The 21802-nt window shown below is 37.2% G+C and overlaps 1 protein-coding gene across 1 annotated transcript in view; it reads left to right on the top strand.

The window, feature by feature from the left end:
• EREG (epiregulin) overlaps positions 1-21802 on the top strand; it is a 32392-nt gene that overhangs the window by 2351 nt on the left and 8239 nt on the right. Inside the window, exons 2-3 of the mRNA XM_055384129.2 lie at positions 6495-6669; positions 20743-20829. Coding sequence (XP_055240104.2) covers positions 6495-6669; positions 20743-20829 — 262 coding nt within the window. The remainder of the gene's footprint in view (positions 1-6494; positions 6670-20742; positions 20830-21802) is intronic.

Here is a 21802-nt window from a genome sequence, read left to right on the forward strand (position 1 = left end):
GGTTGCCTAATGTTTAAAGGCACATACAGGTCAAGAGATAATGAAGTTGTGGTTCTATATTCTTAATGTGGTACCAAGTAAGCTATGTGATTAGAGATCATGTAGTTCAAGCCTACATTTTAAGGATGAGAAATGTCTGATTCAGAGAGGTTAAATAACCTACGCAAGATCAGGTAACAATTTATTTTCAGAGTCAGGACGAGAGCTTGAATCTAGAATGTGTAGTTCAATATTCTTTCTCTTTCCGTGTTTTAGTTAAGACTAAAGCTGTTTGCTTGTAAAGCTGCATTGATTTGGGATTCTTTCTGGACCAAATGAATTAGAATCCTGGAAAGGTAAGGCCCAGATATAATTACATATTTTTGAAGCTGACCAAATGATTTAAAAATGTATCCACAGGTGAGAACCAGAGTCCAATAAATCTTACAATAAAATTTTAATAATTTACACAAATAATCCCTTACAGAGTAAGATGCCCTAGAAGATATAATCTTACTTAAGTGTAATTTTATTGGGGGCTATTTAAGTTCAAATATATATTACAAGTAATAAAGACTTTAATGGCTATTGTTTTATTGCATTCACTAGCAATGTTTTACTGTCTGTTGGTGGTAGTGATAAACAGAGAAAAACATACTAATCATGAAAAAATTCTTGGAGCTTTTTTGGCATTGCACTCAGTCATCTGCATATTTTACCTCCAGAGTCTGCATAAATTAGGTACTGCTTATTGAATCTTAGATATAGGAAGTAATTCAGATATCTTTAAGGCGATCGAAAGACAAGAAGATTTCAAGTTTAAATATCTACTATGTATGTTTTATCCTTTTTCTACATCTGAGAAGAACATTAACATTAATATTTGTAAAAACCACATAAATCCACATATGATTATGAAATAATCGTGTAAATGATTGACAAGTAAAATGCAAAGTTCCTCGAATTAAATATATGCATTTAAATGGCTGTCTTGTGGTTGCATGAGACGTAAAATGTTGAATGAATGGCTATTTGAAAGTTAGCATTTTAACTGTTAAATGTTGCTTAAGGAGTAGGAAACATACAATTATATGCAACTAGGTGTTAGCTAAACATAAAACATGAAAAAGCTGTCCTTTAAGTAGGTATAGCTGCATTCCTAATTCATCATCACTATGTGTATAAATTACTGCTGTGTGGGTTTGCATAAGTGACTGAAGGGGAGGTTCTTCTATTATTAGGGCGCAACTCATGGCAAGTATAACAAGCAGCAGCTTCAGAATCATCTAGGTTCTTAAAATCAAATACTATCTGGCCTTTTAATATTTTGTGATTACTGGGTAATTTTCCAGAGAATTATGTTGATGAAATTCACGGATGGCATTTTCGCTGTGACATTTTTAGAATAAAATAGTTTTCATAAACACAATGAGCAATAAAAAAGTGTAATTAGCAAATGCTTTAGCGATGGAAACTGAAAGATTGGCAAACATGATTTTCTTCTTGATAAAAAGACAACACACAAATTTCTTTTTCAGAAAAAAATGAAAACTATCTGTAAAGGAATATGAATGTTCTTTGCAAGTAATCTGAGACTAAAAAACTCCAGAAACACGGATTTTAATTTAAAAAATGAGAGGATCATATGTATAACAAACTCTGAACTTTAGGTGCGCTTAATGCTACACGCTAAGCAATATAATATGATAGCAAAGAGTATAGATGCTGTAGTCAGGCTGTCTGGTTTGAATCCCATCTCTGTGATTTATGAGCTAAAGAACCTTGGGTGAATTTCTTTTTTTTTTTTTTTTTTTTGAGACAGGGTCTTACTCTGTTGTCCAGGCTAGATTGTAGTAGTGTAATCATGGCTCACTGTAGCCTTGACCTTCTGGGCTCAAGTGATCTTCCGACCTCAGCCTTGGAGTAGCTGGGACTACAGGCATGTGCTACTTTGCCTGGCTAATTTTTTTTTATTTTCATTTTTGTAGAGACAAAGTCTCACTGTTTCCCAGGCTAGTATCAAACTCCTGAGCTCAAGTAATCCTCCTGCCTCAGCCTCCCAAATTGCTGAGATTACAGTCATGAGCCACAGTGGCTGGCCACCAAATATATTTTGAACCACTTAGTGAGTTATAAGTATCATGTAGAAATATTTGCTGCTTTTATTCTTATTATTTGTTATATCTCATTTAGATTTAAGAACAAGTATCCATTACTTTCACGTTCCTTTCCACCTATAGTTTTGAATAAATAGAATAAATTGTATTTTAATGAATCCTCTCATCTAATCAGCTATTGGCTAATCAGCCATCCATATCAGTCACTCAATAGTCAAATGGTACATAAATTTTTAAATGTGTTGGAGTCATTTTTAATTTCAGAAAAACTCTCAAATTATCAAGTTAATCAATAAGAAAATGTAATTTAGATTTCAGTAAACTTTAAAACTTTCTTAGTTCTTGTTTTCTTCTACATCTAATTTTCTATTGAAAGAAAAACAAGAGAATTTACTTTTTGAGTTCTTAAACCAATTCAAGAATGGATTAGTCCACAGGAAAAATATTTTTTAAAAAATCTATGATAAAAGCTATTTAAGTAAAATAGAGTATTACTACATTCAATATGTGTTTCTTCCTTTTCTCTATTTTGTCTCTGACTGGATTGTTTTTGGGATTCAGAATTGCAACTTTCTCTGTATCTTCGTATATCTCTATAGAAATGCTATTACAGGCCGGGCATGGTGGCTCACGCCTGTAATCCCAACACTTTGGGAGGCTGAGGCAGGTGGATCACCTGAGGTCAGGAGTTTGAGACCAGCCTGACTTACATGGTGAAATCCTGCCTCTACTAAAAATACAAAATTAGCTGGGTATCGGGGTGCATGCCTGTAATCCCAGCTACCCTAGAGGCTCAGGCAGGAGAATCACTTGAACCCGGGAGGCGGAGGTTGCAGTGAGCCGAGATCGTGCCATTGCACTCCAACATGGGCAACAAGAATGAAACTCCATCTCGAAAAAATATATATATATCATAAAAGGCATAAATTTTTCATTTACATGGAGCTTGCTAAAAATATCCTGTATGATTAACATGCAATTAAATTTATAATGTTAATTAAAAATTAGCATCTGCTAGAACAGAATTCATATTTAAGGTCTTTTTTATATTAAATGTAACAAATTGATCTTGAACACGTTCCTAAATTTTTCAAGTTCTTAATTGTAAAAAGGCAACCCAATACCATTTTATCTCAGTGGTTTTTGCTAAGGACTGAAAAACAACTTAAAACATTTTGTGTTATGTAAAAACTAATTCACTCAAGTAGCTATGCTCATTTTTTTAGTTAGAAAAGCAGTAATTTCATAATAAATAAGTGCCAGTTATAGTCAGAAGAAACAATAACCGGAGGGAAAAAGGAAGAGATGGAAGAATTATAACGTGTTCTATGTCCTTGCCTGTTGCTAAATGCTGGTTCTATGGGTAGGGCCCAGGGCTTCATCTGAGTGCAGTCTACAATAGGTTTAATACTGATATCAGTTTGGGGCCTGTGTGTGTATGTTCCCAGTCTAGGATTTCCTAATTCTTCTCATGAGAGGACTCCCTTTTAATTTAAAAGGATTATTTTTTGCAAGACTCTTCTTCCCCATTTAACGGTGCTTATATGTTTGTTATATATCAATGAAAAAACACATGCCGCAAAGCGTTTATGAATTCAGTATCAATTTAAAATGAATACATGTTACTAATTACAATAGAGACTTAATGTATGTTTAAAATAGTATATGTGTGTGTGTGTGTGTGTGTGTGCTTTAGTCTATAGATAATTCGATTTACCAACCCCTTGGAAAGGAATCCCAGTACATCTCAAACTGGGAATTGCTGACATTGCTGATGTATTAAAGTGACTTCCTAATTGGAAAATTCTATATGACCCGGTTATTTTCTTCCCAAACCATTCTATCTTTAAATAAGCTTTGTGCCTTTAAGAGGAATTATGATTATACCGCATACTATGTATATATATTTAAATGAACAATTAATGAAAATTGTTCCCAATTATTTAAAAAAAAAAAAGAAGAAGAAGAATACTATTTTGCGGAGGCAGTGCGTGCAAATCCTCTGATGTGTCATGGTGGAGTCATTCTCAAAATCTAATGGCTAGAAAACTGAGTAAACATAGAACTAATAAAGAAAAGATTTCTTCACATCATATAAAATCAGCCTACAAAAGAGCACATTGCTGTGGAAAATTTTGAGACAAGCACAAGGATTTTTTTCACAGTGATGATATCTCATGCTTGCAGGCATTAGTTACAAAGTTAAAAAATTCCTCTTCACATATCAATACCATAGAAGTGACTGTTGTCAATTATTGTCAGCATGACCCCATTCTCCCCATCACATCCCCACCATCTTTCTTTTCAGCATAAAACACACTATATTTAAAGAAACAAGCCATTAATCAGGATTAAAAACTCTTCCTCTCACTCTTTGCAAGTACCTGATAGAAAATGCTCCCAGTTGACATTCCATTCGTTTGAATTCTGCTTCCATTCCTCAAAAACACTGGGACTATTTTTTTTTCCAGATCCAATTTGTAGGACAAAAGCCATTATATAACCATAAAAGTCACTTTTCCTCTTTCTAATTTATGAAACTTGTGATCCCTACCAATGCTCCATAAAACTATAACCCATTTCTAATATCATTTTCCTTGGTTCCATTTCTTCTTTTCCAAAATAAGCTATTAAGTGAGAAGTCACTCAATGCCTGCTTTCTTGATAGATTTGGAAGCTAGACTTAGGAACCCAGCCTACCTCTATCCTACTGTTCATTGATTCATTTAACTTACAAATATTGACCAACTACCAAGTACTACCATCTTAAGCATCAACGTTTGCATATAATGGTAGTGAGCATTTAGTGAGCATTTAGTGAGCACTAACTCGGTACTAGGCACTCTGCTAAGCACTTTCATTATTTTCCTATGCGCTGGATACTATTATTATCCCTGTTTTACGTATGAGGAAATTGAGACAGATTAAATAACTTGTCCAGGAATTCACATACAGACAGTTTAAATCTTAACCCCAGATAACATGATGAAGTATTTGTTTCTAACAAGAGCATTCTGGACATTAAAGGGCCTTAGAGTATGAGAGAAAAAAGCCAGAAAAAAAAAGGAATAGTAATAATAATTTTTTTAAAAGTAGAAATAAAAAGGTAAGGAGTTAACATCCACTAGATTCCATTTTCTATTCAAATATGTATATTTACATACAGTACTGCTGAATTGACTCACAGTTCTTAGGTCCTATAGAGGAGTGCAGTGAAAAGGAAGACAATTTACACAGTACAGAGCTGAACATAGGACTTACAAACAAAAAAAAGTCAAGTAATACAAAGTAGCTTCCCCAGGTGTAAAGTACCGGGTCTAGAATTCTATGAGGCTAGGGAGAAGATAAACGACAAAAGCTATAAGAGATCAGAATGAAAAGAGATCCACAAGCCTAAGAAACCCAGGCCCTTGAGGAGAACCATGAATTTGAGCAGGATTTCACTAACTCCTTTAAAAAGTAGCCATTGCCTCAAAGTACGACTCCATCAGCATAGGCAGGAAAGTGGGAGTGAGGAAAGGCTTAGAGAGTTTTCCAGCCTGGCTGGTGTCAGACAATTTGCCTGGGGAAATAGTGGGAGCTGAGGTTGAAAAGACCGATTGGCTTCACGTTTGTGGCAGGCCTTGTCCAAAAAGCAATAGGAAGTCGTTGAAAGGTTTTGTGCAGGGGAGCGACAGGATTAAGGCACTACTTAGTAGGAAGTCATATCAAAAGCAGCAACCTGACAAATGGCAAATACGACAGAAGGAAAAAAAATAACAGGAATTTTCTTCACAATGACTCGACTTTGAGGTAATAAATGCCTGAGCCACATTAGAAGCAGGGGTCTCAGAAGGAAGGCGCAGATGGGAAAGGCTTTTCTGGGCGGTGGCGTTTCAATGCAAGGAGGGCGCTTGAATCACTGACAGACTTCAAGTTAAGGGAGTTTTCGTGGCTGAGGTTAGTAAGTCACACGCACAGCTCTCCAAAGGCATGTATGGGGAACGCCAGCCTTGGCTAAAAGACTGATTCAAGTTATGTCCGTCATCCTGAGCAACCAAAACCACCCACTACAGGGCAGGTGACCCCACAAAGCAAACCAAGCCATCTGGTCCACGCTCCCCACCTCCGGGAGGGAGATGGAAAAGTTTCGGGAGTAGTCCCCGGCCAATCGGAAAGACATTTTTTCATTCCTCAACCACTACTCTCAGGTGCTCCAGGGAGGGAGGATGACTTCCTGACGATCCTCCTGCCGCTCCTCCCTCGGGCCAATTATGAAACTCTGGGCACTCTTGACCTCACCCCGTTAGGGCCCGGGAGGGGCTCCCTAGTATAAAGTTCGCAGCACCAGACAGTTGAGCTCACTTGCCTGATATTTCCAGTGTCAGAGGGACACAGCCAACGTGGGGTCCCTTCTAGGCTGACAGCCGCGCTCCAGGCACTGCCGCGAGCCCGTCTGCTCCCGCCCTGCCCGTGCACTCTCCGCAGCCGCCCTCCGCCGAGCCCCAGCGCCCGCTCCCATCGCCGACGACCGCGGGGAGGAGGATGGAGATGCTCTGTGCCGGCAGGGTCCCTGCGCTGCTGCTCTGCCTGGGTAAGTTCTCCCCCTCTGGCTTCCGGACGCCCCAAAGAGGAGACAAATAAGGAAGGCTCCTGTGTATTTGTCATTCGACAAGTACGGAGTTGTCTCCAGGTTCAAGTGTGCTCTATTTAAAATTACGTCTTGTTTTGTGAGTCTGTCTTCCGCTATGGTGGGACTGGGGGGGGGGGGGGGACTGGGAATCGATGTTAAAATGCTTTTTATTGGTGAATTAATTATTGGCATATATGTTATGCATGGATTGAAATATCTCCTTATTAAACAAAATAAAAGGTTGTTGAAAAAGCTTTTTTTTTTTTTTTTTTGAAAAGTTGCCAGTCCTAGAAATCTAAAGGCCTGGAAGGCACTGTTAACATTTCATGTCTTGTTCCTTTTTGTTGGAGAGTGGGGAATAGAAACTAGCGTAAGAAATTTTTTGGAGGGGGGAAAAAAGCTTTTCTCCTCTGTCTTGCGCTCAGTTTCCTAAAACCTAGCCTGGTTTAGCTTTCCCGGAGGAGCTGGTATGCTCCAGTGCCAGTTGGCTGAGCTCCAGACACAAGAGAAATAAAACACTGGTCGAGGGTATCTGGAGCAGAAGGGCCCTGGGCAGGTCCTGGCGCTCCCCACCGCCCTTCGCCCCTACACCTGCTGCTTCCGTTTTCCCCTGCAGCCTCCCAAGCAGCCTCTGGAGCAAGCGTTCTGCACTTGCTGCTAATTGCACTCCATAGCCTGTGATCGCTGAGGGTATTTAAATGCCAGTCTTCCTATTTGAGATGATTTAGCTCAAGGGGAAAAATTTCCTAAATAGCCTTTCTGTTAAAAAAAAAAAAAATCACTTCTTTCCAATTCCTTAAACTTCAGTTTAAGGAATTTGAAAGAGTTTGAAGTCGTATATGAATATCTTAATAAAAAAATAAAAGTTACCACCAGTCTCATATTCTCCCTGGAGTTGGAATGAGGCTGATTCCCCAGACATTCTAACTCTACCTGTGAAGGATGTGACTGTTAAATTATTATTTTGACACACCTTATCTCAGGGGTTGAGAGACCTAATGAAATGCATACTATGCATAATTGAAACTTACAAGTCTAAGTCCAGGAACACAAGTGGAAACTAGATATGTGGTTTCTGCCAAAACTGAGCTAAGAAAGACTTGCTAGAAGATTCTCAGTAAACAATGTGGCTTTGCTGTCTTTGTTTTGAAAAGAATTAAATTAGAAAGGTGACAGTCTTCCTAGAGTTAGAAATTAACCTCGAGGTCAGAATAACTTAGCACTTATTATTTTCCCCACATGTAAGGTTGCATCTGAACAATGCACATGTCTGTTCTGGGTGTTTCATCGAATATTCTAATTTGAGACAGCAAGAGCCTGTGAATAACCTGGTTGCTACCCACTAGTGTGTGTGTTGTGTGTGTTTTTGTTGTCATGAAAGTGCTTACCTCCTTCATTGCATTACTTAATTATAGTTCATCTATTTCATCAGCTGCCAAGCCCATTTCCAAATGAGTTAGGTCAGTTTCTGTTTTCCCAGTTTGTTTGGATATTTCTCTGCCACTAGGAAAGTTCCTGTTTCAAGTTCTGTATTATATCTCTAAACTCTATTCAGTTATGCAGAGCCCATAGCCTTATTTTGGCAAGACCACCTGTTATTTCTAAAATTGCCTTCTTTCCCCCAAACAAAATATTTCCTAAAAATACTTTTCCCAAATCTTGTCCTTCCCCCCTCAAAAAAGAGCGAGACATTTATTTTAAATTTTAGCATACATATTATAACTGCTTTATGTAGTTATGACTAGGGAATAAAGTTCCAGCCTCCACCCTTAACACATACAGATTTAAATTGCTACACACAATCATTTGGTTACTTTTAAATTTTACACGTGTTTAATATTGAGGTTCTTGTTTTATAAATTGGGGAACTGTGACCCAAGTTCACATAGAAAAGTAGTGACAAAGTGAGAGAGTCCATACTTGGGCTTGCTAGCATATTTGGCCTACTGAACATTAAGTAGAAGAGTTGAAATACTGGATAACATTTTTCTAAATAATCTATAATTTTAGAGCAGAATTTTGTCTTTTTTAATCTTGTGATTTTTCTAAAGAGAGGAGGATAAATTTTTATCTTGAATTCTGCACTTATGTTCAGGGGCTTTCTATTTAACATCAAACATTTTTATTCGTGCCTACATGGGTTTTTGAATATGTTCCTGAATGACATCTCCAAGACAATTTAGTCATACTTCATCAATGAGAGAGAATTAAGCAGAAGAAATATTCTTTTTTGAAAATATAAGAAGCATAAATCTCAATGAGACAATAGGCTTGTCTTTGATCATTTCTGTTGACCCTGAGAGTTTATGAGTTACCTGAGTCTTGGCACAACCTGAGATGACAAATCTTGTCAGAAAACATGATGACAGGCCTTTCCTGTCTGGATTTTGACCAGGTACCCTCACCACCTTCTGCACAGTCTTGCCATGTGAGCAGCTTGGGTAATTGGGGTGTCTGATTCAGCACTAAGACTCAAATCCAGGAGTTGAGAAGAAAACTAACAGTTACTAAATGCCTACTGTGTGGCAGCCATGTTGTGTATTAGGTGCTTTAAATACATCATCACCTCTACTTCTTAAAATAACTGTGTGAGGTAGATTTGATTAGCCCAGTGAAGTCAAGTACCTTACAAAGACTCAGAGATAGTAAAAGGCCAGGTCACTCTGTGATAATGAGGAAAGAGCCAATGAGATTCAGGGTTAGCAGGAGCATAATAAACATAGCAGATTCTAATAGAGAAGTTCCAGAGTAGCCTGGGGCTGCTCCAGGGTTCAGACCCTCTCATAGGCACAGCACATGTACAAATGGACTTTCTGACTCTATGCAAAATCAGGCAAATAAAACGTGACTATTGTCTTAAGCTGTGCTAAAATATGTTGAATTTTTACTTAATGTTCATAATTTCTAATCAACACAGTTCCCCTAAGATATGATTTTTATTATGAAGCAGTCATTGAAGTCAGTTGACTGGGGCCCTTATTTTTATATTTTCCAAGGCTTACATTAAGTAAAGCAATAAAGAGGGTAACTTATGTCTGTTTTATTCCTTGTATTCTTTGTATATTATTGTGAATTGGATATAGCATCGATAAGGGATCAACTTGGGATCTATAGCCCATTCCCGTTAACTGTGAGAACGTAAATGTATTTCCTTGGTTTTAAAAAAATAACAACACTCATATAATCACTTTAGAGAAACTGAATTTGAATGTTTTCTGTCTATTTTTGCAAAAGAATCTCCCATTTCCTGGTTAATGTTCACATGAAAGATGCAAATGTCAAGTAAGAAATCCTCTTCAAAGAGAATGTAAATTAAGGTGGGGTTTCCTCATCTGTCAGTTTTTACTTTGAGTGTAGGCCTGTACAAATCGTCTAATTAATATGGCTGTAACTGCTGCTGGGAACATTCCATCGGGAGACAATGAGAACGCTTCCCAATGGTGTAATAGAAGAGATCCTCAGGGAGGAGTAGTCTGACAGCCATTGCCTTGACATGGCAATTCTGGAACCTTTGAAAAAATGAAGTAATGCCACATACTCAGCGTCTTCTGGAGATGCAGTTTACGTAAGACTGGGTGTTTAGTTATAGGGCACATAAACGTTGAGTGGCCTTCTAGGTTAAAGTAATGATTTAACTTACTAGGATACTATTTATAATACTCAGGATGATTTGATAATTGTCCAGAAAAAAATGGATTTTTTAATATATCTCATAAGACTCTTAATATATAGGTTTATCCTCCATCTCCTTTTTTAAAAATTTCAGTAGCATTTGGGGTACAATTGGTTTTTTGTTACATGGGTGAATTCTATAGTGGTGAATTGTGAGATTTTAGTGCGTCTATCACCTGAGTAGTGTACATTGTACCTAATGTGTAGTTTTTTTTCAATCCCTAGCCCACCTTCCACCCTTCCCCTTCTGAGTCTCTAAAGTCCATTATATCACTCTGAATGCCTTTGTGTACTCATAGTACATAGTACATAGTACTCATAGTACACATAGTACATGTATAAGTGAGAACATATGGTTTTTGGTTTTCCACTCCTGTGTTACTTCACTTGGAATAATGGCCTCCAGCTCCATCCAATTTGCTGCAAAAGACATTATTTCATTCCTTTTAATGGCTGAGTAGTATTCCATGGATATATGGATGTATTCCATGGAGATATATGTAATATTCAGAAAGAAAAGTATTAAACATTAATCTCTTAGGTTAAAAATTCTCAATTTTAAATCTGAGGCATGAAAGTGATTGATACGTGCACACACACACACATCCTTATACATGTAAGTTTTATAGTCTTGAACTAAGAGGCATAGTGTATAGTGTATAAAACACAGATTTCATGCACCAGTTTTTTCTTTCATACTTTCAGAAAGAGTGATTTATCTCTGAGCCTCAGTTTTCTCATCCGAAAAAAAAAGGTTGTCCACAATAACCTTGTCAGGTAATTGTATGTAGATTTAATGGATAAGATGATACATGAATTCATAGAAAGCACTTTTAAAATTAGAGCTGTCATCATCAAAATGGTTTCTTACAAAAAAAAAAGCCTCATTTAGTTCTTAGGATGCCTTTTTAGCCCAGAAAGTTATTATTGTTCCCGTTTTACAAATGAAGAAACAGGAGTACACAGCATGTAAGGCTTTGGGTTTGAATACGCTTGTATCCTTTACTGTCAATGCCCTCAAGTCACTCTTTACTTTTGGTGAAAGTACTCATCCTTTAAGACTGAAAAAGGAGCCACTTCCTTAGGCACTTCTCTGATAAGCCCTGACCCTCCTCCATTGCACCTTTCCCATTCCTTTTGTCCTATGGCCCCTGTCACACCACACACCACACTGTAAGTGTGTGTATAACTCTATCCCTCCTTGCTGGTGCTATAGTCATCTTTTATCATTTCTATTGTGATAGGCTTATATTAAACACAATTAATGTTTGCTAGATGGATGATCGCATTGATACTTTATTTGGAGTTATCACCACTATGTTATAGACTCAATTAGCTGCACTTTAAAAATGTATTTAAAAATATTAAAAAAGATATTTTGAGAAGAAAAATACCTTGAGGTTAAGTAGCAGTTTTGGAAAATTCAATTCTGCTGTTGTTTCTGATGAAGTCTAATAAGTTTTCTTCCCTCTCTTTCACATTTTTATCTCTTATTATGTTATTATATTATTCAGTATTAACTGAAGATATTTGTGTGTGTGTGTGTGAGAGAGAGAGAGAGATAGAGAGAGAGAGACAGAAAGAGAGGAAGAGAGGAAGAGAGAGGGGTTACTGAGCTATGATATGACTGAATAAAGTGGCAGTGATATGACTGCCAGTGGCAGAAAGAGAAGCATTGTTTTAGAAATTAAAGAAACCTTAGAGAAATCTAATCCAAACTTCATTTCACCCTCTACCCCACCTCACTCCTTGTTCTCTGTTTTCAGAGATAAGGCAACTCAGTTGCAGGGAAACAAAATAAGTATGTGAGCTAGAACTGGATTCCATTTCTCATGAGTCTAATGCAGGGTTTTTCAACCTTGTCTCAGCTGACATTAGGGACTAAATAATTCTTTGCTGCAGGGGGGCTGTCCTATGCATTGCAGGGTGTTTAGCAGCAACCCTGGTCTCTACCCACTAGATGTCAGTAGCATCCCCAGTTGTGACAACCAACATAGTCTCCGGACATTACCATATGGTAGCAATGGTCCCCAGGAGGAATTTTGCCAATGAGGGATACAATTTTGCCAACCTTGGTTGGCAATTTTGCTCCCGGTTTAGAACCAATAACATAAAATATACTTTTTTTTTAATTGCTGTTACACATTGCCACCCATACTTCACAGTTTGGAAAATTAGTGCTTGAGTTACCAAGACAAAATTAATTTTAATGATAATCTGGATACAAATATAAAGCCCATTCTCATGTTTAAAAAATCAGCTTGGCAATATTTATTGCTGATTTTAGCACCATTCACATCTAATAATGATGAGTCTTATTTACGATGGAATCATGAATACTGTCTCTGATTATTCCCTTGATAACCACCCTCTACTTCCTTTTACAACTCTACTCTCTTAGCTCTCAGCAAACTTAATTTTCTGTTTTCTCTAATTTCTTTTTCTCTTTTCTTTGCCACTTCTGTCTGCTCTCTACCACCTGTTTCTCAAAGTTCTGTTATTTTCCAGTTCATACTATTTTCCTTGGAACATATAAATGACTTCCATTCCTTTAAAGGTAGTATCTCCTCATATGACTTTCAAATAGACTTCTCCTAATCTCCAAATAAATTCTTATTCCTTTACTGTATTCCCAACAGCCTCAAAAATATAAATAGGTAATACCTATAGATAAACATTAAACTCAAATATGTTCACTCCCTTCATGCCTTCATGCCCAAATGCCACCACAAGCCTGCTGTCCTGCCTATGTCTCCTCCTTTTTTAATGGCAGCATTCTCTGGTTTTTTTTTCTGACTAGAAACTTGGCATCATCTATAAATTCTCTCCTTTCCTTACCACCCTTAGGTGTCCAACTTCTTTAAGTCTATTTAGGGCAGGAACAATGTCTTTTGTACCAGTTTTCTTTCCAGTGTTTTGTTCAATATCTTGCATGTAGACAACTCTCAGTAGATATTTATTGAGTAAATATTATTTGACAAATGTAGTTACTAAAAGCAAGGATGGGGTAAGCTGCCCTCCTTTTTGATGATTGGATTGTAACTAAGCCCATCCTACCAGCTATCATGCTATGGAGGCATATGTGGCTCTCACTGAAGTCAAGGTCGCCAATGTCAACTCAAACTATATTTTCATAAACTGTATTATCTGAAAGTAGAACTCCTTAGCAGCCTGCAGTGTGTGAGTTGTATTATGTGGGTTCTCTGAATAAAAAGTAATTAACTTCGAGTCTTTTGAAATCATCTTTAATGGATTCCCTTTCTCTTGTTTAGTGTGCGCTCACTGATTAAAACTTTATCCTTGCAGATTCATGTTTGGCCATAGGCATCTAGAGAGAATACAATACAGTCAATATGCTTCTCAAAATGCCGTTAAATATCCAGGCTTCGTGCCACAATGTGGCCATAATGAAAAGAAGGCAAATTGCAGACACTTATAGTCCAAACTGTTGCTTCTTCAGGAGATTTTTCTTTTGGAATAATAATGTAAGAATAATTTAAGTTGGATTTATAGAAGTGAGAAGCCCGATGGAAGGGAGTCAAGGTAGAAAAGGTTATAAAAAAGCTCTTCTTATGTAAGATTGTCTTGAGAAAAAAATATGTTTCCAACAGAAAATTTGAAACAATACTCTATAAATGAAGCTTTGGCTTTTAGGGGAGGCAAGTCCCACCTTTAGAGATTTTAGTCACAGAGTTCCAAACACTCAGATTAATTTAAATTGTACTTTTTTTTTTTTTTTGAAACAGAGTCTTGCTCTGTCACCAGGCTGGAGTGCAGTGGGGTGATCTCGGCTCACTGCAACCTCTGCTTCCCGGGTTCACGCCATTCTCCTGCCTCAGCCTCCCGAGTAGCTGGGACCACAGGCGCCCACCACCACATCTGGCTAATTTTTTTTTTTTTTTGGTATTTTGGTTTCACCATGTTGGCCAGGATGGTCTCGATCTCTTGACCTCATGATCCACCAGCCTCGGCCTCCCAAAGTGCTGGGTTGTACTCTTTACACAAGAGTTGGTATGTATTCTCCTGCATTCTGGAAATACTTCCGTTATGAACAAGATATACATCTTTAAATTCATATTTAGTGCAAAATAGATAATTCCCTTATATTTTGACTCACTGATTCTTTATTTGACTAGCTTTAAGTATAGCATTGTATGATAATATGTAAGCGAAATATATTAGCATTTGAAGTATGATTTAGAAATGACTACCTAAATTGGAGAGTATAAGTTAATGCTTATGACTAGAAACACATGGCATATTAATATTTTTGCTACTTGACAAGGAAGATTCTATGGCTATTTTTCAAAACTCAAAATTAAAATAATTACTTATTTTTAACCTGTTATATTAACCTTGGGTTTCATATGTTTTATCTCAAATTGCTCTAGACAGTTTTTACACTTAGGTCTTAATGAAGTGCAGTTACAAAGCTAACATTAAAAATATATAGGAATAGAATTATTACTGGCAGAAGGCAAGGTTAGTTTTCTATAGATTTATATATATGTGTGTATATATGTGAGTGTATATATATATTTATATATAAGTAATATATGTATATATGTGTGTATATATCTGTTCATATATATTTATATATAAGTAATATTTATAAGTATATATGTGTGTATATATATAAGTATATATGTGTGCGTATATATATCTATACACACACACACATATATATATATACTCTCTGAAAAGTAGGTTGCTACTAGAAGGTGCTGACAGTCTTTTCAGTATCTGATGTGATGATGAGTTTTAGAGTTATTTTGACCAAGGTGAAGCAAGAGCTTATCAAATAGTGGAATTTAATTTAAAACAAAAAGACATCCAAAAACAGTGAAGGCATATTCACTCCTTAAAAGCACACAAGATCCAACAAGCCTATTATGTTATAGACAAATTCTAAAATCACAGACTGCCATGGAAGATGGTAGAAAATGAACAGTCTGAGTAGGTTGGCGTGTGACCACAGCAAAAGTGTGAACAAAGAGGATTTTGCTATGTGTTTGGGCTGGACAAATGCTATGATTCTGCACAAGTTTGCTTTTCTGGTCTAAATAGCCTAAAAGGTTAAACTGGGAAAATGAGATGCATTTCTTTTATTCTGTAATCTATCTGATTTTAATTTGGATCATTTTTATTTTCTTGATTGTTTTCCAGAATAGTCATTTTACCCTAAGATTTGCAATTATTTTGCTGACTTGGCTTGGTCATCCAGTCACCAAATCCTAGCCTCCTCTGTACTGGCCTCCTTCTGGATGAGCCCTCAGTGTGATCCTTAGGAAGCAATGTCAATCCAGGCACAATGGCTCAAGCCTGTAATCCTAGCATTTTTGGAGGCCAACATGGGAGGATCGTTGAGCCCAGGAATTCGAGGCTGCAGTGAGCTGTGATTGCACCACTGCACTCCAGTCTGGGCAAATGAGTAAGAGCCTCGAAAAACAAAATAAATATAAATAAAAATGAAGCAAGGTCAAAAGAAACCGTATGCAATAGGAAGTACATTTTCTACATCTGGCATTTTGTCTGACTGTTGGGCAACCACTTCTTAGTGCTCCAGGGCCCACGACATTTACTGCTATTGCCATTCCTGTGATGGCACTCAACCTCCCACACGCGGTCCCCAATATTGTGTAAGGGTGTAGGCTCGGTCCTGACTCACAGGGAAGAGGCGATTTGTATCCTCTGAGTCACTGGCACCACTTCCTGCTGGCACATCTGAGATTTCACTGAAACATAATCTGAAAAATGAAGGCAGAGAGATATATAGGTGAGGTTCACATTCCTAAAACCCATTTGGAAATTTGATAGAAACAATGACCTCTGAATGCATTTCCATTTTTGTAGCTGTATTGTAAAAGAAGCGCCAACTGCCAATTTTAAGTTTACAGATCATGTGTGTTATATCACCTGGGAAGAAATTCCTCTGTATCTTAGTTACCAATGCCACCAGACAAGAAATGCCACCAGATCTGTTTTTTTGACACAGATACTATCTAAAATATTTAGTATCGTAGTGAATTATTTGCTTAGGAAGAATCTACTGTCAAGAATGAAAAAGCCAAATATAGTATTTGAGGTCCAATCATACAGAAATTATGTTCAAACAACACTAAGGTCATGAAAAGCCTGACATTAAGGAAATATATGCATGCTTTTTAGCATTTATTCCCTCCCTGTATGACTCATTAAAGTAATGACTAGCGATTCTTTTTTTTTTTTTTTTTTTTTTTTTGAGAGGGAGTCTTCCTCTGTCGCCCAGGCTGGAGTGCAGTGGCGCGATCTCCGCTCACTGCAAGCTCCGCCTCCTGGGTTCAAGCCATTCTCCTGCCTCAGCCGCCTGAGTAGCTGGGACTACAGGCGCCCGCCACCATACCTGGCAATTTTTTTTTTTTTTTTTTTTTTTTTGTATTTTTAGTAGAGACGGGGTTTTACCGTGTTAGCCAGGATGGTCTCGATATCCTGACCTCGTGATCCTCACGCCTCGGCCTCCCAAAGTGCTGGGATTACAGGCGTGAGCCACCGCGCCCGGCATGACCAGCGATTCTTAAGGTTAACAGGATAGTGGATGTAGTATTTCTCTGGAGATAGATTTTTTATTCATTGGATCGCATTCACTCTTCTACCCTAGTTTGCAAGTGTTTGGGAGCAGACGCATATTGCAGGAACATTTGAGAACCACTATTTTAAAGCAATAGTGCTGTGCAGATGGACATGACTTAGAATTAATTTTGCTGTTTTCTTGGCCACATCCATCCGTGATGGAATTGCAGTTATACACTTTAATTTGAAAGGAACATTTAAAATTATATACGATTCCACCTGTAAAATATCCTGCTGTAGGATTAATGCAGCAAGTCTCACAGAAACTATCCTGAGCGATGGACTGTGTCCAAGGGAGCGTCACAAGTAAGGAAAGCCCAGTTTTTGTGGAGGCACACCCTGGGCTGAACATTCTTTAATGAACAAAGACAAATATTTCACCTGTGGCCTGAGCAACTGGAACAAAGTTTCCAACGGTGGAAAAACTAACAACTACTAAAAACCTTTAAAAAAGAAGATTAACAGCAACACTCCAAAGTAAGTTGGATTCTATAATAGTTGCAGGTTGCAATTGCAGGCAATTCCAAGCAGGAAAGGTTAGGCTTTAGTTTATGCAAAGGATAGAGAAACTAGCTTCAAATGTGCATTTTTTTCCCCCTGGCTAGCATTTTCCTGGAGGGAGAATTGGTAATGTCTCCTCCAAAGCTTTCCTCAGTTGAAGAAATATGTAGGAATAGGAATGTCAAGGATGTAAGCACGTGCAACTAAAACTCCAATTTGTATTGAGGAAACTGTATTAGTTAAAGGATTTAATTCTTCAGTAGTGAAAGTATGGTGAAATTATTATTGGGGTATAAAATAAAATTGACTTGAATGAGAATCTAGCTTATCCTCCATGAAAAGCTTAGTGAAATAGTTTTCAACTCTGTTCAACTGACAATGAAATCTAGGCTTTAGCTATTTCTTTGTCATTCAACAAAAATGTATTTTTTGTGGTTCCACAAGAGCAACTGAAGCAGCATTTATATTGTAGAAAAAGCATGGAGTGGGGAGGGGATAATTCTGAACTTTAAAGACAACAGAATTTTCAAATCGTTGAAGAACAGGAGACTTGATGTCAAAAGATAAATTTGTAACTCTTCTATTCTGTGGTCACAAGTGATCTTAGACAAGACATTTAATTTAAATACACTGAGGATATTTGAGACTAATAACTACTTCACAGAATTAAGTGTGAAATTTGATATATGAAGTTATACATTATGATGCTGATGCCGATGTGTAATTTACTTTTCAGAACCCAAAAATATACAATCGGCTTAACAGATACAAGCCTTCTCTAACTGAGAAAAAATAAAATTCTTGTATTACACGAATTAAATCTTTCTTTACAGTACCAAATTACAGAGATATACAAACTTGTTATAAACCAGTAGAGGGCACTGTCCACATACACTGCTAAAACCAGAGGCTAGAAGTTGAGAGTCAAGCAACATTTATGGGATGTGTCAGCCATTTCAGGAAAAAAAAAAAAAAAAAAAAAACATTAGTTTATTTCACTGTATTCTCCCCCAAAATCTATAAGATAGGAAAAATTAACACCCAGAAAAGTAAATTAATTTTTTCTCAAGATCACGTAGCTCAAGTTTTCCTCACAAGACTGCCTTTCCACCATACTTTGTGGCCTCTATGTTGGGTTAAATACTCTACTTCAATTACAGCTACCATAATTTGTTTTCTGTGATGTCCATTATACTCTAGTATTATTGCCTATTTCCAAATTCTATAAAGTGGCCCATTTAACAATATGTATCCTTGGGAAAAGTTATTTAAACTCTTTATGCCTTAGTTTTCTCTAATGGGGATAATAATAGTATCTTCCTCAAATTGGCACTGAGAGGACTAAATAATATAATACAGATAAGGTGAATAGGACCACACCTGGTTGTATTAGTTTGTTTTCACACTACTATAAAGGACTTCCCTGAGACTGGGTAATTTATAAAGGAAAGAACTTTAATTGACTCACAGGTCTGTATGGCTGGGGAAGTCTCAGGAAACTTATCATGGCCGAAGGCGAAGGGGAAGCAACCCCCTTTTTCACAAGGTGGCAGGAGAGAGAGGCGGGAAGGAGGAACTTCCAAACACTTATAAAACCATCAGATCTCATGATAACTCACTCACTATCCTGAGAACAGCATGCAGGAAACCACTCCCATTGATTCAATCACCTCCCTCCTTCGACACATGGGGATTACGAGTCCCTCTCTCAACACATGGGGATTGCAATTCCAGATGAGATGTGGGTGGGGACACAGAGCCAAACTATATCCCTGGTACATAGTACATGTTCGAGAGATGGATCGTCCTCTGTCTGAACTGTGAAAGAAATGGAAAGTTGAATATATTTTGTTGCCTTTATGGAGGCATTAATCATCCTTTCATAACAGTTACCACTTACTTAGCTACTTCAACGAAACAGGTTGATTCAAACTCTTCCTGTGCTTACAGAAACTGGATTCTCAGTGTGGTTCATCTGGCATGCCTATTCCTTCTCATATTAGATGGGATATACTCTGATTTTACCTAGATTACATTTACCTAGCTGCCAATCAGTCAAGGAGAATTTTCAGGAGTAGGAAGTCATTCTAGTTATCACGCACCCTAGGCCAATAAGCACCGGAATCCAAACGAAAATGTCCAACCGACTAAACAAAATAACATAGGAGGTATTTATTCTCAAAAGACAACCTTTAGGGTGTAGAAAAAACAAGCTTAACACACATGTCATTATCCCCCACGGTAGGTATTATTCATTTCTTCAAACAAAATATGTCTAATTTTTTTCAAATCTCAGTTCTGAAATTCGTTATTCCCCAAAGCAATTGCGAGCTGAAGCCATTAATTAATTTAGTGGAGCTTAATTGCTGCTACTACTACTACCACCACCATTAGTATTTACTATATAACAGTTACTTAAATAAATTGGAAAGAGTGTTTGAAGTGCAAATACCTAAAGCTTAAACAGAAGCAGCTAAAGCTCTTAAGTAAACATCTGTGAAATTACGAGGGTTCTTCTTATGATGATTCCTACACAATTCAGAAAGTACTTGAGTCATTCTTGATATCTATGTTCCAAAATTTTATCTTTTCACTGAATACACATGATGAAACAGCTGATTCAGACTCTTCCTATGCTGATAGAAACTGGATTCTAGGGCTCAGTATGGTTCATTTGGGATGCCTGTTCCTCCTCATATTAGACAAGATATATTCTGATTTTACCTAGCTTTCACTGTATTAATTAAAATCTATACTCATGTGTAATGCAATGCAAAGAGTAACTTAGGTACATAAATCAATAATGAATGTTTCTTAGGTTGAGTTTCTTGTTGTTACCGTAAGTGGAAACCGATTTTTTATTCAGAGCCTTTTGTTGTGATGGGGTCTAATTAGGAGCATTTCTCTGAACACGTGATGGAATAAAACAGTGGAAATTCTCCAACCGATGTGCGTCTTAAGAAATCAAACTTCAAAATCAAATCTTTGAAAATGTTACTGTGAAATATTTAGAGCAGGTCAAATCTGTAACCGTGAATGTAATGCCAAGGCTTTTATCCTTCCACAGAATAGCTGGGGGAGTTTGTATTTTCTGTTACATGCCTGTTTCCATGAATTATTTTGTTTTATGGTTTTGATGGACCAAATCTGTGAAACAAAACAACTCTATAAGTACTGCAGTTATGTAGAAATTTGATCAAGATTTCTTTCCTTAACACATTAATTATATATTCGATTTTTCTTCATAAATAGGTTTCCATCTTCTACAGGCAGTCCTCAGTACAACTGTGATTCCATCATGTATCCCAGGAGAGTCCAGTGATAACTGCACAGCTTTAGGTAAGCCCAAGTTTGTCAACGTGGCATCAAGAGACTACATATTTTTAAACAGAAATATAAACTCAAAGACTATAAGTATGTGATAATTTAAAAAAAAGGGTAAGAATAGCTGCTATATCACTTTTTAAACCACCATATAAACTAATGTTCTGAAAAAATTATATAAAGGAATAACTGGTAGGAGAGGGACCGGATAAATTATATACACAGATTTGATTGTGAAGAGATAGGGAACAGCAACAACAAAAAATTGCATTCCCTTCGACCGTCTCCTGGCACTTTACTGCGAAACATCCTCAGAGACCACACTGACTGGATTCCAGGCAAAACAGCAAAACAGGAAAACTTTGTACAGAGTAGGTTCTCTATCTCTCTCTTTCTACCCCTCTCTCTCTCTTTGTAAGAAGAACAAATGATAGTCCTTTCTTTCTAGGCACAGTGTTCATTCAGAAAACATTTATCGAGTATGTAGTATGCACCAAACGCTGTGCTAAGACATACAGATACAAAGATAAGTAATACAGTTTTTTCCCCTCGAGGACTGTGGACTCCAGATATGGTCCAAGGGGGATCAGCTTTATCTTCATTCTGAGTTATTGAATCAAGATAACTGAGTTATTTTGAGGAAGCAGGATATTTTCCATAACAACTTTATCTTTTGTCCCTCACCATCAGGTTATCTGGAGGTTTGGTCAGCCTCCTCCGCATCACCTTTTTTTTTTCCTTCTTTGGTTATTTGGGCAAGAATATTACAATCAAATTGCTATTTTAAAAGTAATTTTATAAGCATCTTTCACATTTTGGTATCTAAAGCTTTCTAAAGTGAATTTTACACAGAGGCTCCTATTTTCATTGCTGTTATTTGTCTACCAGAGGCCTTTCTCACTCAGGGTTTGTCTAGTTTGGATTCAGGCCTCATTATTAGAGATATTGGGAGACTGGTTAATTTCATTAATGGTAACCTCAACAACTT

This window comes from Gorilla gorilla, chromosome 3 (assembly GCF_029281585.2).
Source record: "Gorilla gorilla gorilla isolate KB3781 chromosome 3, NHGRI_mGorGor1-v2.1_pri, whole genome shotgun sequence".
In the NCBI taxonomy this organism is placed as follows: Eukaryota; Metazoa; Chordata; class Mammalia; order Primates; family Hominidae; genus Gorilla; species Gorilla gorilla.